The following is a 17,626-nucleotide window of genomic DNA, read 5'->3' as shown; positions in this document are numbered from 1 at the left end:
TGTTAAGAGAGAACTTTCTCAACAAGCAATTGATATTTCACGATCAAGGGTGTAATACTCTTTGTAGTAGCGGTCCTTATATGCTACAACATCTCGTGCATTGGAGCCATGGTTATGGACCCGAATCCGTTAGTATGAACCATTTTCTTTTGCAAGTGAAATCCCCTGGTATATTATCTAATTACATGAAACCTATGGTAGATCGAATACACCTGTGATTGGTCTTTATAACTTTCAACTATATGTAATAATCGAAGCTTAGCGGAATAGATTGCATGTCAAATTCCTTGAATATTAATCCTTTAAATAGGCTGGTCTATAATTTTTGCCGTTTCGCAATCAAACTTATATCTAACGGGGCATAATTTCTTTAAGGCAAAGGCGTAACTTATGGGATATTATGATGCGAAGATATAAAATTATGCCCCGGTTATTCGTTATGAGGGGTATGTGCATGGAATACTCACAATATTGCAGTTCAACTAATTGATGATACATCCAATGAATGAAGTCTCGAAAGATTTCTATATTCCATAGACAACCTTATAAATGTGCATGTAATACTCACAATATTGCAGTTCAACCAATTGATATATCCAACGAATGTAGTCTAGAAAAGATTTCTATATCCCAAAAACAACCTTATAAATGTGCATGTAATACTCACAATATTACGGTTCCACTAATTGATATATCCAATGAATGAAGTTCCAGTACTGAAAAAATGGTAGCATTACTTGCCTATACAGCCTAAAAAGGGTATTCAAAGAAACTAAGACGCTTACAGACGACGGCATCCAAAAAAACAAGCCCCAATAATAAATATCCACTAACCTTCTGGGAAAAAAAAACGACCAATCACTCCAAAAACAGAAAGAACAAAACTAAGGAAAGCATAACAAAAATGATGTACCATATTGCAAAGTAATTTCAAGCAGTTACTTGCCTTCTTCCCCTAGTCTTTGAGATCATATCTATAAGATCATCATAGCGACTCTGGTGGTAATCGATCCAGATACACAACTGCCTTATCGCCTCTCGTTTTTCCTCACTCAAGTCTAAGATTCCCTTATCTTTGTCATTCATCTTCCTTTCATACTCTCCCATCTTTTCATCCTTCTCCGCCATCATTTTCTGCAATGTAACTATCTTCTCTTCAAGTTGGTGAACGGTTTCGGTCAAACTACGCCTCTGATTCAACTCCATTTTTTCTGTTTTTTCTAATTCTTCAACCTTCTCTTTTAAAACCAATGCACATTCTTTCTCATCTTTTAGTTGTTGCACTAGACTGTCGATTTCCTTCTTGAGCTGCTTCTTTTCTTCACCTGCTACTTTGATCGAATTCAAAGCAACCTTAAGCTCATTCAATATTTCGTAAATACGGGACTCCAAGTGACCAGTGTCTTCCTCATACTTCATACTGAACGTGTCTATTTGAGTCAAAGTATAATTTACTTTGTCTGAAATATCTGCTACTATTTTCGCTTGAGTTTGCTTGTAAACAGCGATAAGTCCTGATAATGTTGCAATCCTCTCTTCCAGAAACTTTTGATGTTGCAGTAACTTCTCTTCTTTCTTCAAGTGGTCCTCTTCTTTCTCAGTCAGCAACTGCTCAGTCACCCGAAGCTTCTGATTGGTTAACCGTAGCTTAACTTCAGTGTTCCGGACATTCTCCACCAGTGTGCTGGTTTCCTCTCCTTTCATTTCCAGATCCCTCTTCAGATCTTCAATTTTGTCATCCAGTTCCTCTATTTTCTGATCTTTACTTTCAAGATTCTTCTGGTACTCTTCTGTTATCTCTTCAATCTTCATTTCTGCAAGTTTGAGGCTTTCCTTGTACTCCTGCAGCTTACCATCAAGCTTTCCAAATGCTTCCTCGTGTTCTTTCAGCTTCATTTCCCGATCCACAATCTTTTGTGATAATTCAGTGTGCTGATTCTCTGCTTGTGCCAAAGTCTGAGTGGACTCTTGTTTACCATTTTCAATTAGCAATTCCAGCTGGCTTTTCTCTGTCTGCATTACTTCTATCTGCTGCCTTAACTCATTAACTTCAACAGTCTGAGTAGAAGCTTCATTTTGCATATCTTCTAGCTTCTTTTGCAAGGTAATATGCTCGTCAACTTTCTCGACTAATGAATTCTCCAACTCAGATATTTTCCGGAGGAAGCTTTCCCTTTCCTCCTTCAGCAGATTGATCTCATTGTTTGTATCATTAATGTTTTCTTCCAATGTACTCTTCTGTTCACAAAGAGACTTCACTTCAGCCAGGAGATCATTGACCTGAACCACTAGACCGTCCTTCTCTTCCACCAACTTCCCCAACGCTTCCTCCTGCTCTTTCAGCTTTATTTCCTGATCCACAATCTTTTGTGATAATTCGGTGTTCTGATTCTCTGCTTGTGCCAAACTTTCTGTGGATTCTTGTTTACCTCTTTCAGTTACCAACTCCAGCTGGCTTTTCTCAGTCTGCAGCAATTCTGTCTGCTGCCTCAACTTATCAACTTCTTCTGTCAAGGCAACAATCTGAGTAGAAGTTTCATTTTGCACGTCCTCTAGCTTCTTTTGCAAAGTTCCATGCTCGTCAACTTTCTCCGCTAATGCATTCTCCAGTTCAGATATTTTGCTTAGGAGACTTTCCTTTTCCTCCCTGACCTCTGCCACTAGGCCTTCCTTCTCTTCCAACATTCTCTGGCCATCTGATGTTTTACTTGCTAATTCCTCCTTCAAATATTCCAACTGAGTGAGGTATTCTGATGTTTCTCCAGTTTTCGCCTCAAGTTGAGACTCTATTTCGGACTTCTGAACTTGCAAATTCTCCAAATGCTCTTGCAGATTGCTCACCTGCAAAGTTAATGCAGCAATCTGAGCAGATGATTCAGTTTCTCCATCTTCAGATTTCTTCTTTAAAACGGCTAGTTCACTTTCTCTCTCAGTTAATGCTCTCTCAATTTCAGAAATTTTATCATCTTTGCTTGCCAGCTGCTCTTCCAACTCTTGTTTCAGCTTCTGAAGTGATTGCAGCTCCACTTCTAGGTCTTTCACTTGTGAAAGAGAACTTTCTTTCTCTTCCAGAATTTTCAGTGAATCTGCAGATTTGTTTGCTATCTCCTCCTTGAGACTCTCTATCTCACTTGAGAATCCCGAAATTTCTTGTGCTTTCTTCTGCAGTTCTGCTTCCAATTCAAGTTTCTGGCTGCAAAGAGACTCCAATTCTTCGTCCTTCTTATTCGCCTCGTTTCTTTGTTGCTCCAATTGCTCCTCCAGCTTGCCTTTCAGTTCATTTAAGGATTCAATTTCAAGTTGTATATTGTTTATGTTTGTTGAGAATTCCTCCTCCTTTTCCTCAAGTTTCTTCACCAATGCAGAGAGCTCATCTTCCTTCTGTTTCTCGATTTCCAATCTCTGAGACTGCAGTGAATCAATGTCCATTTCCATACCTCTTAAACGAGTCGATGCTTCATTTTTGTGAGCATCGTGCATCTCCTTGTGATTAGAAATCTCCTTTTCTTTCTCATCTAGCATCGCCTTTACCTGTCCGATCTCCTCCGAGAGCTGTAAAACTTTTGATGATAGAGAAGAATTGTCTTTCTCTGTGGCCTTTTGCGTTTGACTTAGCTGAGCTATTTCTTTTTCAGCAGAATCTAGTTGTTCCTTCACTGAGGGAAGTTCGATTTTTAGGGCTTCCAATTCTAGCTGTAGGGTTTCTCTTTCTCTAGTTATCTCGTCGACCTTCTGCATTAATTCAGCTTCTAATTTTGCAGATTTCTCCAAACTCTCTTTGAGATCCACCGTCTCCCCCAGAAGCTTCGAATTTTCCTCTTTCAACCTTTCAGCTTCACTAGTTAAACTAGTGATTGTTGTTTCTGCTTCTTGTAATTTGCTCAAAGCACTCTGGTGCTCAGATTGCAAGGCCTGATGTTTGAAAAAACAATTCAAAGTTTTAGGAAGCCAAAATTGGTTGGGATTTATAGTCAAATTTATATAAGAATAGGTTTTCTTGTTTTGAGTTAAAGTAGGTTTCCTACTGTTAGAAATAGGAGTGCTGCTAACTATTTTTTCATATAGTGGAGATTGTAGAAAGCATTCAAACATTCAAAGATTTATCGAGTTCATGAATAAAATATTTTACTTCACCTGATCCTTTTCTTCTTTCGCAGCCGTCAACTGAGCCTTCAACTCAATTAATTCTAGGTTTGCGCTTGCCAATTCTTCCTTGATGCCATCTGTTGCATCTGTGAATTCCAGTTTACCATTTTTCTTCCCCTTTTTCTTTGTACTGAAATCTGAATCTGAGTCTGAGCTGGAGGAAGAACTATCTTTGTCGTGTTTTCCATGTACGTTTTCCCTCAGTTTTCCAGTGAGATGATCATAACGAGCATACAGTGATTGGTAATGATTGTGAAAATCTTGAACTAGCTCCACCAGAGGTTCTTTTTCATCTCTGCCACCTTCTCCTTTAATATGAGCGAAGATCTTCTGAATTTTGCCTTCAATTTCTGCAAAACGTAAGGAACAAGTATTAACTTTGCATGAAGATTATTCCACTCGGGCCCAAAGAATTTCTAGACGATTTATAGCCTATGGAAGAAAAAGTAAACATGCAAAAAGCATCCACTGAACACATATGCAACTTGCACCCAAGAAGTTCTCTGACTTTGAGCTTAAAATTTTGCAAAAGTTTATGCGCATGTTTTTGAGCGTCCATTATGTAGATAAGTTAACCACTTAAATATGTCACCTTCTTTATTATACACATAAGCCTCAGTAAGGCGTAAAACCTCACCCCTGTTCCAACTAATTCCAATTTTGTATAATTAAAGGAATAGATATATTCTATGTGATTACGTAATGGACGTTTGAGAACATGCACAACAATTTTTCTAAAATTTAAGGCGAAAGTGGAATAGCAACACTTTATCATATGTTTAGATGCTCAATTGAAATAGAGCATAATTTGAGTGTTTAAATGAAATTTTACTGGCAATTTTGAAGGGGTGTGCTGACTAAGAGTATGGAAGTTGTATTCAGTAGCTCTTTAAGCCAGAGAAGTATATACCTGCTTTGTTTTCTTTCAGCTCCTCATCTTTTTCTGGATCAACATGACTTCCAAAAAAGGACTTAACTTTTTCCCTGAGACGATGCTTTTTTGTCATCTCTTCAAGTGTTTATTCACTAGTCAGTTTTTTCTCTCTTTTCAACAATAGAGGGCTGTGCCCATGTCCAATAGTGTAAGTTCCAGCACTGAAAAAGAAAAGTGGCATTTCAATATTTGAGAGAGTAATTTTACATCAACCAAACAAGTTAAATGACACAAATTAGATAGAAATGGGAGAAAAGTATATCAGGATGGTACCAATGGGGAAAAAATGGCAAAGAAGATGATAATTACTCTATGAAACGACTTTAGTCTGAATGAATTTCTCTTTACAAAAAGATTCCTCAATATGGACTAGCAATTACGGTAAACAACATGCAGAAAAGAGAAAAATGCAATCAAACACAAAAAAGATAAAGGAAAACGAATATACTTGCCCCTTTTGCAAGATTTCAAAAATTAAAAATATTCAGTCCTATGAAACTGGAAGTTGAAGGAATAAAATACAAGATCATTATTCATATGTTCATCTCATTTGTCAGCATCGGTCTAGTTATTTTAAGGCAGTCACGTGTACAATTCCTGTTCACTCAATATTTTTCCATCATGTCTTGCTTTCCTCCTCCTACCTAATTCTTATTTGCTTTTTTTTTTTCCCTTCCTGTATTAAATGCCTAATGCATTAATTTGATGTCTTGGAATGCATACAGTTCAACTTTTGATCAGCCTCTTCACTAACCAAGAGCAATAACTAGGAATTATAGCTCAATAATTACACATCATCTCATAATATATGGATGACAATTGTGATCATCAGCTCAATATCCTTGTGTTAGCCATTAGCCAAAAGGCCTTTTCCTTCATCATAAATGGCAGTCTTTCAAAAGAAGAATGCACTGATTGGGACAGTATGAGCTGTTGGAATTTTTAAGATACTGTTTGCCAACAGCTAAAAATAATACTCCCTCCGTTTCAATTTGTTTGTCTTAGTTTGAATAGACACGGAATTTAAGAAAGTTAAAAAGAATTTAGAATCTTGTGATCTTAAATTAAATATATGTATAATGTACCAAAATAGTCGTTAATCTTGTAGTGTTAAATGTCATGTGGGATATTGAAATTAAAGAGTTGTCAAATTAGGAAAAAGACATTTTTTCTGAAACAAATAAAAGGAAAAGTAAAACAAAATAAATTAATTTTTTTAGAGTATATAGCAATACTCTTCGGAAAGTGGAGAACACACTCACTCAAGTCTTCAACTACATTTTCATCTGGAAAAGAAAGAAAACTGCACTCTCATGTGATAAGTCGATAACTAAGTAGTTACTCCAATAAATAGTTTCCGATGACATACTAGTATTACTAGGGGAGTCAGACAATTCCTTTCTCTGATTGCGTTCTTTTAAAAAATATAAAACATTTTGCTATAAAATTTATGATTCATCAGTATCTTCATATTAATTTTAAATATGTAAGTATTATTTCAAATAAGACATAGTGCATAAATTCACACTGAAAATTGAATGTGTTGACCAATGAGCTCCAAATTTGGTATCTTTTTAAAATGGACAGAAAACTCGGGATTGTTTGGTTGTTGGAATAAGGGATTATAATCTCAGGATAAATTGTGGGATTAGTTTATTTATGTTATAGTACAGTTTTTGATTTCAGGATTAGTAATCTCAGAATTATTTATACCACAATTTGGGTATTACTTCTTTACCAAACTCTATGTGGGATGACTGATCTAGAATTACTAATTCCGGGATTTTGACACCTTGCCCTTCCCCAAAGCCTTTCTCCTAAATTTTAAATATACAAGATTAAAATTAAAAATGAAAATTTATCCCAATTTATCCGGTTTAAATCATTGCATGTTTTATATTATATTTCGTATCTCTCATTTTACCCTAATGAACCAACACTGATAAAAGTATATTTACTAAATAATCTCATTAATTATTTATCCTGTATTATAATTCTGTTACTATAATTCTGGAATAACTTGATCCCCAATCAGACGACCCCTAATTGGATTATAGACTGATCTGGACTAAAACAAAACATTAGGGAAATTTATACCCACAAATATGAATAATGTAATAAAAGATTATCCAGCTTTTCTAGAATCCTTTACTATATCGCATGCGTTTCTAAAATTATTTTGCAATTATCTATTTTCAGATTCTGTCCAACGAAAGAAATTGGAATGCCTAAGGCTGAAAATGGAAAAAAAAAATTAAGTCCTGCTGGCAAACATGTGTTATCTGGCGATAGGCCCTATATAAATTGGCCCACAGAAAGGAAATAGCCTATCATCAACTAACTAAACTTTTGGTCACTCATTCTAGGTAATAAATGGAGGGAAACGGCATTTAAATGTGAAATCGACATTTGATTCTTTAATTTCTTAAAATAAAATTTACATAAAAAGATGAAAATGTACTCTAAGTCATATATATATTTATTTTAAAATATATAAAAAAAATTAGTACGAAATTATTTTATGCCTCATATAATATTATGACCATATAAAATAGGACAGATAAAGTTTGGCATTGACAGATCCAATATTTTGTTTGGGCAATGACAGAATTATATTTTGGCTGTTTGTGAAAGGGATCCAGGTAAAACAAAGGTCAGACAACTTTGAAAAAATAAAAAAATGCCAGCTAGATAATAACAACAGACGTGACATATTCTTCTTTGCGTTCCAATTATTTTTCCTTTTGTATTCCCCAATAGCCAGCTAAATGTCACTATTAACCATTACTCTCCAAATTTATATGATATAATTCGGATATTGAGAGCTAAACTTTTTTATTTGACTATAAATTCACTTTAAATTTTAAAATATAATTTACATATTTAAAAATTACATAAAAAGTACTCCTTTCGTTCCGTAATAAGTATTATCTTAGTCAAATTCTTTTATCCCATAATAAGTGTCACCTTAAAAAATCAAAACATAAATTGATTAGTTTTTTTCAATTCTACCCTTAGACAATAAAGTAACATCTAAATGATGATTAGAAAAGCCACATAGTAACTTAGTATTGTTGGATTCCCAATATCAAAAGGCTTACTTTTTATACATGCTCTAATCAAAAGGTAAAGTAATTAATTTTTATTATATAGGGGTAATTTAATAAACTTTATATTGTATTATTGGTTTCTTAATATGAGTGTTTTTGGTTAAGATGACACTTATTATAGGACGGAGAGAGTATTATAGATCATCATAACTAACAATTTACATACTAAAAGGGCATACAAATAAATCACCATAAGAAAATTTTTTGTTAACAACAAACAACATTCCAAAAAAACAACATTTTTTAATCCAAAAAATAAAAAAGAGTAAAGCAAGTGAGGTGATTCCTCTGTTCACTTCTCCACTGAATACAAAAAAAATAAGAACCTTATTGATTCCAAAAGCGAAATTTCTGAACGAATTTGGAACTGTCTGTGATATTTAATAGCTACAAAAAAATAAATCTATTTTTTTTAATCTGAATTAAGTTCATATTTTTGAATTTTAAGCACAAAAACTTTAAAAACAAATCAAAAAAAATTTGAAAACAGCTTATGATCTTATCTACATCTAATCTAATTAATCTGAATTAAGTTCATATGAATGAACAAACAAATCATAATTTACGATCTGCAGATTCATAATTATCATATAAATCAACAAAACTTCGAGAAAAACTTCATCACAAAATTAACAGAAGCAAAATTTCGAGTATCTCATCGATTCGAGCAAAATCATCAAAACTGAAGGTTTAGATCAACAAATTCATCGAGTAAAAGCTTAATCAACAATTAACTATCAAATCATTGATCATTTAATCGAAATAATTAAACAAAGAGCAAAGCAAAACAGCAAGTATCAAACAGAAGTGTATAAACTCATCAAATTAATCCGAAGAAGATTAAAACAATCACTTATCTATGTGAATAGCAATCAAGTTGCTAAAACATCAAAAAAATTACCAGAAATGAATATCAATATCAAAATTTGAAGCTCTATCAATCAAAATTAAGTAGATTAACGATCAAAACACTAGCAAAATCACAAATTTAAGTAAATTAATGATTAAAAACACTAGCAAAACCACAAAATTAAGAATAATCTCAAAAGTTCAAGTCTGGAAAATTCGAGGACTTACCTGAAACTATAGCTTGGAGCAAAACTGGAAGAAAAATAATTTAGAGAGAGAGAATGATGTAATCAAAGAGCAATTTTTTTCAAATTTGAGGAATGATAGAGAGAGAGAAAAGAGAGAGGAGGGGCTTTATAGTAATGATAAAAATGAAATATGAAAAATGAGACTAGAAAAGAAGGTCGCTTTTGGAATAGAAGAAAAGTTGAGGGGGAAAAGTGGATTTGTCTGTTGTATGGAGCCCTTATAAGGCTAAAAGCGACTGGTACAGCTAGGAGCGTCAATTGTATGGTTCGGCTAGTATTTTATAAAATATAATATTTTTAGTTATTTTATTTTGTACAATCAAAATTAGGCCTTTTGAAGCTGTCTCATCATGTCGGTTTTTTTTCGATAGTGGTGCCGTTTGGTTAGTTTACGGTATTTTTCTTATTAAAATGTCACGTAATAGTCACAAGTAGAAGTTAGAACACCTTCTATAGGACTTTGGGCAAATACTCTCCAAAAATAAGGAGATAAAAATGAAATATGGAAAATGAAGGTCGCTTTTGAAATAGGAAAAAAAAAATAGGGGAAGTGGATTTGTCTGTTATATGGAGCCTAGGCTAAAAGCGACTGGTGCAGCTAGGGGTGTTAATGTTATTTTACAAAAAAAATTATCATACCATTTTTTCGATTATTTTATTTTGTATACAAAATTAGGCCTTTTGTAACCGTCTCATCATGTCGGTCTTTTGTGCATATCGGCAGTATTCGGTTAATTTTTGGTATTTTTCTTATTAAAACATCATGTAAGAGTCACAAGTAGAAACTAGAACATATTCAACAGAAACTAGAACATATTCAATAGGACTTTGGCAAATACTCTACGAAAATGAGGGGCTTTATAGTAAAGACTGTAATGATAAAAATGAAATATGGAAAATAAGACTGAGAAAGCAGGTCACTTTTGAAATAGAAAAAAAAATGAGGGGAAAAAGTAGATTTGTATGTTATATGGAGCCTTTATAAGGCTAAAAGCGACAGGCACAAAATTTAACTTCAAAATTTTCTTGAAGGAAAAGAAGATGGAATCTTTGGAGTTTTATTGAATCTAAATTGCCTTCTGCTTTTTGTTATATTACAAGAACACCATTATTTTTGTTTTTTTATAGATTGGTTTTATATCATTTAAATTATTTTGAGTGGTAGTCTTGTGGTTCGGCTAAAACAGATAATTGTATGTGGAATTATTCAACAATCATATTCTGATACTACGTGTCACAATGCATAGTTACGATGCTTTTATGTACTTGGTATATGTACTTGTCTTGATTTTATTATACATATTTAAGTTAGATAGTAGCAAATTTTCAGCACGTGAGTTGCACGTGTATATCGAATCATGTAGTATATAATTTCTTACATAAAATTTTGTCGAAATATTTTTCTCTTTATGGAACTCGCCCATATTAGTAAAACTGAAAATTTCAAAGTTGAGAATAGATATTCCAATTTTTTGAAAAATGAGTCAACAGTCATTTTAAAAATATTAAAATTCAAATGCATGTGCAACACACGTACAAAGAATATAGTTTAATCAATTATCATATTTAGGTCTAAGCTATAGATGTTGATAGAGTAAAATTCGCCAAGAAATTTCGGTCGCTCGGCAACCAACGTAAGAGTAGTCAATTTATGATGGATTCTCACAATACATATATGGATTGAACGACGTGATCAATGATGATTCAGATAGCCGTTACAACTTGTTTCGAGTTGGTGCATAGATGTTGTGTGTTTTTGTATAGTGATAGTGTCAGCCGACAACCAACATAAAATCAGACAATATATAATGATTTTACATGATATATATGTAATTGAATGACATAGTCAATGATGACTCATATAGCCATTACAACTTGCTTTGAGTTCGAGTCAGGTAGTATATAATTTCTTACATAAAATTTCATCAAAATAATTTTCTCTTTATGGAACTCGCCCAAATTAGTAAAACTGAAAATTCAAAGTTGAGACTATATATACTAATTTTGAGAAAATGAGTCAGAAGTCTTTAAAGAAAATATTATTAAAATCGAAATTCACGTGCAGCGCATATGTAGAGAATCTAATTTAATCAATTAGTATCATATTTAGGTCTAAGTTATATATGTTGACAACGTCATCAGGAAATTTCGGCCTCTCAGCAACCAATATAAGATTAGTCAATTTATGATGGATTCTCATAATATACATATACATGTTTTGACGGTTTCCTGATGTATATACAACAACCAAGTAGAATCTAATATATCTTTTTTTTTTGGGGGGTAAAAAACAAAACTTTGAGTTCACTTGCTTTACACTTGTGAGTGTTTTTGATTTTCGATGATAAAGCATCATAAATGATTTTAATGTGAATGAATATCATTTGTTGGACGATGATTCCTCTTCATTTTTTAGGAGAAAGATTGTTTTTTTTTTTTTTTTTGGTATAAAACAAAACTTTGAGTTCTCTTGCTTTACATTTGCGAGTGTTTTTGGTTTTCGATGATGAAGCATCAAAAATGATTTTAATGTGAATCTATGTCGTTTGTTCGATGATGATTCGTGTTGATTTTTTAGGAGAAAGATTGTTTTTTTTTCCTTAGTAAAAACAAAACTTTGAGTCTCTTGCTTTACACTTGTGAGTGTTTTTGGTTTTCTATGATGAAGTATCATAAATGATTTTAATGTGAATCTATATCATTTGTTCGATGATGATTCCTGATCATTTTTTAGGAGAAAGATTTTTTTTTTTTCTTTTAGTAGAAAACAGAACTTTGAGTTCTCTTGCTTTACACTTGTTAGTGCTTTTGGTTTTCAGAGATGAAGCATCAAAAATGATTTTAATGTGAATCTATGTCGTTTGTTCGATGATGATTCCTGTTTATTTTTTAGGAGAAAGGTTGTTTTTCTTGGGTAAAACACAACTTTGAGTTCTCTTGCTTTACACTTGTGAATGTTTTTGGTTTTTGACGATGAAGCATCAAAAATGATTTTAATGTGAATCTATGTCATTTGTTCGATGATGATTCCTGTTTAGAGAGTTATTTTATAAAAAATTACCGTACCATTTTTTCGGTTATTTAATTTCATATTTTTTACCATACCATTTTTTCGGTTATTTAATTTCATATAACCAAAATTAGGCCTTTTGAAACCGTCTCATCATGTCGGTCTTTCTTCGATATCGGTACAGTTCGATTCATTTCGTGTAACCAATATCAGGCCTTTCGATACCGTCTCATCATGTTTGTCTTTCTTCTATATCAGTAGAGTTCAGTTAATTATCGATATTTTTCTTGTTAAAACTTCACGTAAGAACCACAAGTAAAAGTTAAAACACCTTCTATTGGACTTCGACAAATACTCTCCGAAAATGAGAGGGCTTTATAGTATAGACTGTAATGTAATGATAAAAATGAAATTTGAAAAATGAGAATGAGAAAGCAGCTCACTTTTGAAATAGAAAAAAAAAATTAGGGGAAAAAGTGGATTTGTTTGCTATATGGAGCCCTTTTAATGCTAAAAGCGACTGGTACAACATTTCTAACTTCAAAAATTTTCTTGAAGGGAAAGAAGATGGAATCTTTGGAGTTTTATTGAATCTAAATTTCCTTTTGATTTTTGTTATATTACAAGAACACCATTTTTTTTGTTTTTTTTTATAGATTGGTTTTATATTATTTACATTATTTTGAGTGGTAGCCTTGTGGTTCGGCTAAACAGATCATTCTTTGTTACAGTGAATAGTTACAATGCTTTTCTATCCTTGGCTTATGTATTTGTCTTTGTTTTATTATACATATTTAAGTTAGATAGTTGTAAATTTTTGGCACGTGAGATGCACGTCTACATCGAGTCATGTAGTATATAATTTCTTACATAAAATTTCGTCGAAATATTTTTCTCTTTATGGAACTCGCCCATACTAGTAAAATTGAAAAATGCAAAGTTGAGAATATATATTCTAATTTTTTGAAAAAAATGAGTCATGAGTCTTTTTAAAAATATTAAAATTCAAATTCACGTGCAACACGTGTGCAAAGAATCTAGTTCAATCAATTATCATATTTAGGTCTAAGTTATAGATGTTGATAGCGTAAAATTCGCCAAGAAATTTCGGTCGTTCGGCCAGCAATGTAAGAGTAGTCAATTAATGATGGATTCTCATAATACATATATAGATTGAATGATGTGATCAATGATGATTCAGATAGCCATTACAACTTGGTTTGAGTTGGTGCATAACTGTTGTGTGTTTTTGTGTAGCGGTGGTGTCAGTCGACAACCAACATAAGATCAGACAATTTATAATGAATTTTCATAATACATATTGAATTGAATGACATAATCAATGATGACTCATATAGCCGTTACAAATTTGCTTTGAGTTAGAGTCATGTAGTATATAGTTTCTTACATAAAATTTCATCAATATAATTTTCTCTTTATGGAACTCACCCAAATTAGTAAAACTGAAAATTCAAAATTGAGAATATATATACTAATTTTTGGGAAAACGAGTCAAAAGTATTGAAAGAAAATAATATTAAAATCGAAATTCACGTGTAGTGCACGTGTAGAGAATCTAATTTAATCAATCGGTATCATATTTAGGTCTAAGTTATATATGTTGACAACGTCATTAGGAATTTCTGCCGCATAACAACCAATATAAGATTAGTCAATTTATGATGGATCCTCATAATATATATATACATGGATTGAATGACATAATGAATGATGACTCATATAGCCGTTACAACTTGCTTAACATTGGTGCATAATTGTTATGGGCTTTTGTGTACTGATATGCAAGTCGCCAACCAATATATGCTTAGTAAAAAATTGATGAATTCTCATAATTCATATGGACTGAATGATGTAACCAATAATGACTCATATAGCCGCTACAACTTACAACTTGCTTTGGTTTGGTGCATAATGTGCTTTTGTATATTGATATGCCAGTCGGCATCCAACAATATATTTGTCAATTTATGATGAATTCTCATAATATAGACATGGATTGAATGACGTGATCAATGATGACTCATATAGCCGTTACAACTTGCTTTGAGTAGGTGCATAGTTGTTGTCGGCTTTTGTATACTAATATGTCAGTCGACATTCAACATAATATTTATAACTTTATGATAAAGTCTTATAATACATATATGGATTGAATGGCATGATCAATGATGACGTATAGCCACTACAACTTGCTTTCGCAGTGCTTTTTTGTACTTGGTATATGTATTTGCCTTGGTTTTATTATATGTATTCAAGTTATATAGTAGTGGTAGATTTTCAGCACATGCGCTGCACTTGTATATCGAGTTATGTAGTATATAATTTCTTACATAAAATTTCATCAAAATATTTTTCTCTTTATGAAATTCACCTAAATTAGTAATACTGAAAAATTCATAGTTGAGAATGTATATTCTAATTTTGAAAAATGAGTCAACAGTCTTTAAGAAAAAATTATATTAAAATCAAAATTCACGTGCATCGCATGTGCAGAGAATCTAGTTTAATCAATTATCATATTTAGGTCTAAGTTGTGTATGTTGATAGAGTAAAATTCGTCAGGAAATTTCGGCACTATGCAACTAATATAAGATTTGTCAATTTATGATGAATTATGGTAATACATATACGGATTGAATGACGTAATCAATGATGACTCATATAGCCGTTACAACCTACTCAGGGTTGGTGCATATGTGTTATGTGCTTTTGTATACTGATATGTCAGTCGGCGACCAATATAAGATTAGTCAAGTTATGATGAATTCTCATAATACATATATAGATTGAATGGCGTGATCAATGATGACTCATATAGCTGTTACAACTTACAACTTGCTTTGGGTTGGTGAATAGTTGTTGTGCGCTTTTGCATACTAATATGTCAATCGGTAATCAACATAAGATTTGTCAATTTATGGTGAATTCTCATAATATCGACATGAATTGAATGACGTGATCAATGATGTGCCACATAGCCGTTACAACTTTCTTTGGATCAGTGCACCGATTATCGTGTGTTTTATGTATATATATTGATAATATAAAATAAACTCTAATAGATTGTAAGTAGTACTGTGTTACATACTAATTTTACTAATCATCCTTCATCATTTATATTGTTTAAAATATCACAAAAGGATGTGGTGCAACAGATGGGGTTGCTTCTCCCTTAACTAGAGGTTTTGAGTTCGAGTTCTGGGTATGGAAAAATTCTTGGTAAGGAGCGTTTCCCCCCAAATGAGGCCCTACGTGGTGCGAATCTGGATATAGTCAGACTCCAAGGTGCGGCGCAATCTGGATATAGTCGGGCTCCAATGCGGGTATCAGACATCGGGTGGGAAACCAAACAATGTTTAACCCAAATGCACTTTTTCCTCTATCCCAATTTATGTAACACACTCTCCTTTTAGTCTGTCCCTAAAAAAGGTCACCTTTCTATATTTAGAAATAATTTAATTTTAAAATTTCTCTTTCACCCTTAAAGAGATGATTTACAGCCATACAAATACCTAAGACTTGTTATAGACCACAAATTTCAAATATTTTCTTTTATTTCTTAAACTCCATGCCTAGTCAAATGGTACCACATAAATTGAGACGAATGGAGTATAAATTATTACTCCCTCCGTCCATATTAGTTGGCCACTTTCTCTTTTACACGCCTTTTAAGAAATCATAAATGAAAGTGTATTTTTACTATATTACCTTTATCTCTCTCCAATAGATTACACTCTAATCAGTATTGGTTGATTTGAAAAACAATTAATGTTAAGGATAAAATAGGAAAAAAATTAATTAATTGTATCTTGATTTTGTAAATGGACAAACATTTTGGGACAAATATTTTTTGTAATGTGACCAACTAATATGGGACGGAGGGAGTACATGTAGTTGACTATTAAATAGAGTAAAAACTATATCTATGATAAATGGTTTTAAGGTTTAACGCAAGAATCCACCTCAAAATTCAAAATCCAATCCTTGTCCTGGTTTATTTTGAAAAAAAAGTTGAACATACTAAAAATGTCATTTTCAAGGTTTGAATGCAATTCCTCAAGTACTTGACGACATGGATCATATTCACATGTGAACTCTTCAGTATGATTTTAATTTTTTAATCAGCCTTAGCCCTTAAGTAGCTTTATAGAAATAAAATAAAAAAAGAACTAACCCCAAGTTAACTTGTTTAAATCATTAAATTTATGAAAGATGATGGATTGGTAATTTTAATGGTAAAACACCTCCATTATATTTATGTTTGTGAGATTTAACTGTTCCAAACTCCAAGCCAGTTCCTTCTCCCCATTAAAAAAGACAAAATAAATACTCAAATCAATGAAAATGTTTTTAATATATGTTACTCCAAGTTGTAATCAAGAAATCCTATTAGCCTCAGACTAATAAACTGGTTCCTCAATTATATATAAATACTTTAGGAATAACCTTTTTTCCTGACTTATCGAATACAAAAAATTAGTAAGAAAATTATTTATTTTTTTTAAAAAAAAATAGAAAATACTTTTCAGGAAGACATTTTTCTTCATACCAAATGCACCCTCAGTCTCTAAACATTGTTCTTAAGAAAAACGAATAGTATTTTCTTTGTTCTAGTCTATATAAAATTGGATTATAATTATTTATGGAGTCAAATAATTTTTTCTTTGATCTCAAATAACTCTTAAATATTTTCAATAATAAAAATTTATATAATTTATAGTACTTTTTATTTATTTTCTTAAAACGAAAGATTAAGAAATAAAAAGCCCGACGTCAATACGTAGAACTCTTAAGAGAATCTTATTGGCCAAAATATATTAGTTGAAGTACACCTGCACATGCATAAGAGACAATTACCACATCTGAAAAAAGATTATTATAAAATACAAAAGTTTAGGTGGCCAACAAGGATAACCAAGTTGTCTCTATACTGATGCAATTGTCTAACTATAACCTTTGACAAAATGCCTAATTACGTTTAGTGAAAATGCCATCATGTTTTTGTTTGAACAAATAGATACAGCCATTATTCACACAAGTCGCGACGGCCTAATTCCTAAACTAGTTAAGTGTTTTTTGGTATTTATTCTATTTCTTTTGGATAATTTGTCACTTCAATATTCGTTACTTTGTCTTTTGAATTTAGGAGTTCTTTGACGCAGAGATTTCTCTACATTTTTGCTAGTAACATACAAATCTATACAGACAAAGAGGAAAAAAACTTACCAAAAACCGGATCCAATGTAAGAGGACTAACCATTTGAGTACTTAACTTTACGATATATAGTTTTTTTTTTCAGAGACGAAC

At 32.2% G+C, this 17,626-nt stretch overlaps 1 protein-coding gene across 1 annotated transcript; it reads right to left on the bottom strand.

Moving 5' to 3' along the window:
• Nucleotides 1-639: 639 nt before the first annotated feature.
• LOC132030625 (COP1-interactive protein 1-like) lies at nucleotides 640-9,420 on the bottom strand. Its single transcript, XM_059420333.1, has 4 exons — nucleotides 9,268-9,420; nucleotides 5,057-5,241; nucleotides 4,135-4,496; nucleotides 640-3,912 (listed from the first exon to the last, which is right to left on the bottom strand). Exons 2-4 carry the CDS (start codon nucleotides 5,151-5,153, stop codon nucleotides 931-933), a joined length of 3,441 nt encoding a protein of 1,146 aa, XP_059276316.1. The 5' UTR covers nucleotides 5,154-5,241; nucleotides 9,268-9,420; the 3' UTR covers nucleotides 640-930.
• Between the last annotated feature and the right edge of the window lie 8,206 nt (nucleotides 9,421-17,626).

Source organism: Lycium ferocissimum, chromosome 9 (assembly GCF_029784015.1).
Source record: "Lycium ferocissimum isolate CSIRO_LF1 chromosome 9, AGI_CSIRO_Lferr_CH_V1, whole genome shotgun sequence".
Lineage (NCBI taxonomy): Eukaryota > Viridiplantae > Streptophyta > Magnoliopsida > Solanales > Solanaceae > Lycium > Lycium ferocissimum.
This window is presented reverse-complemented; position numbering and strand designations above follow the sequence as displayed.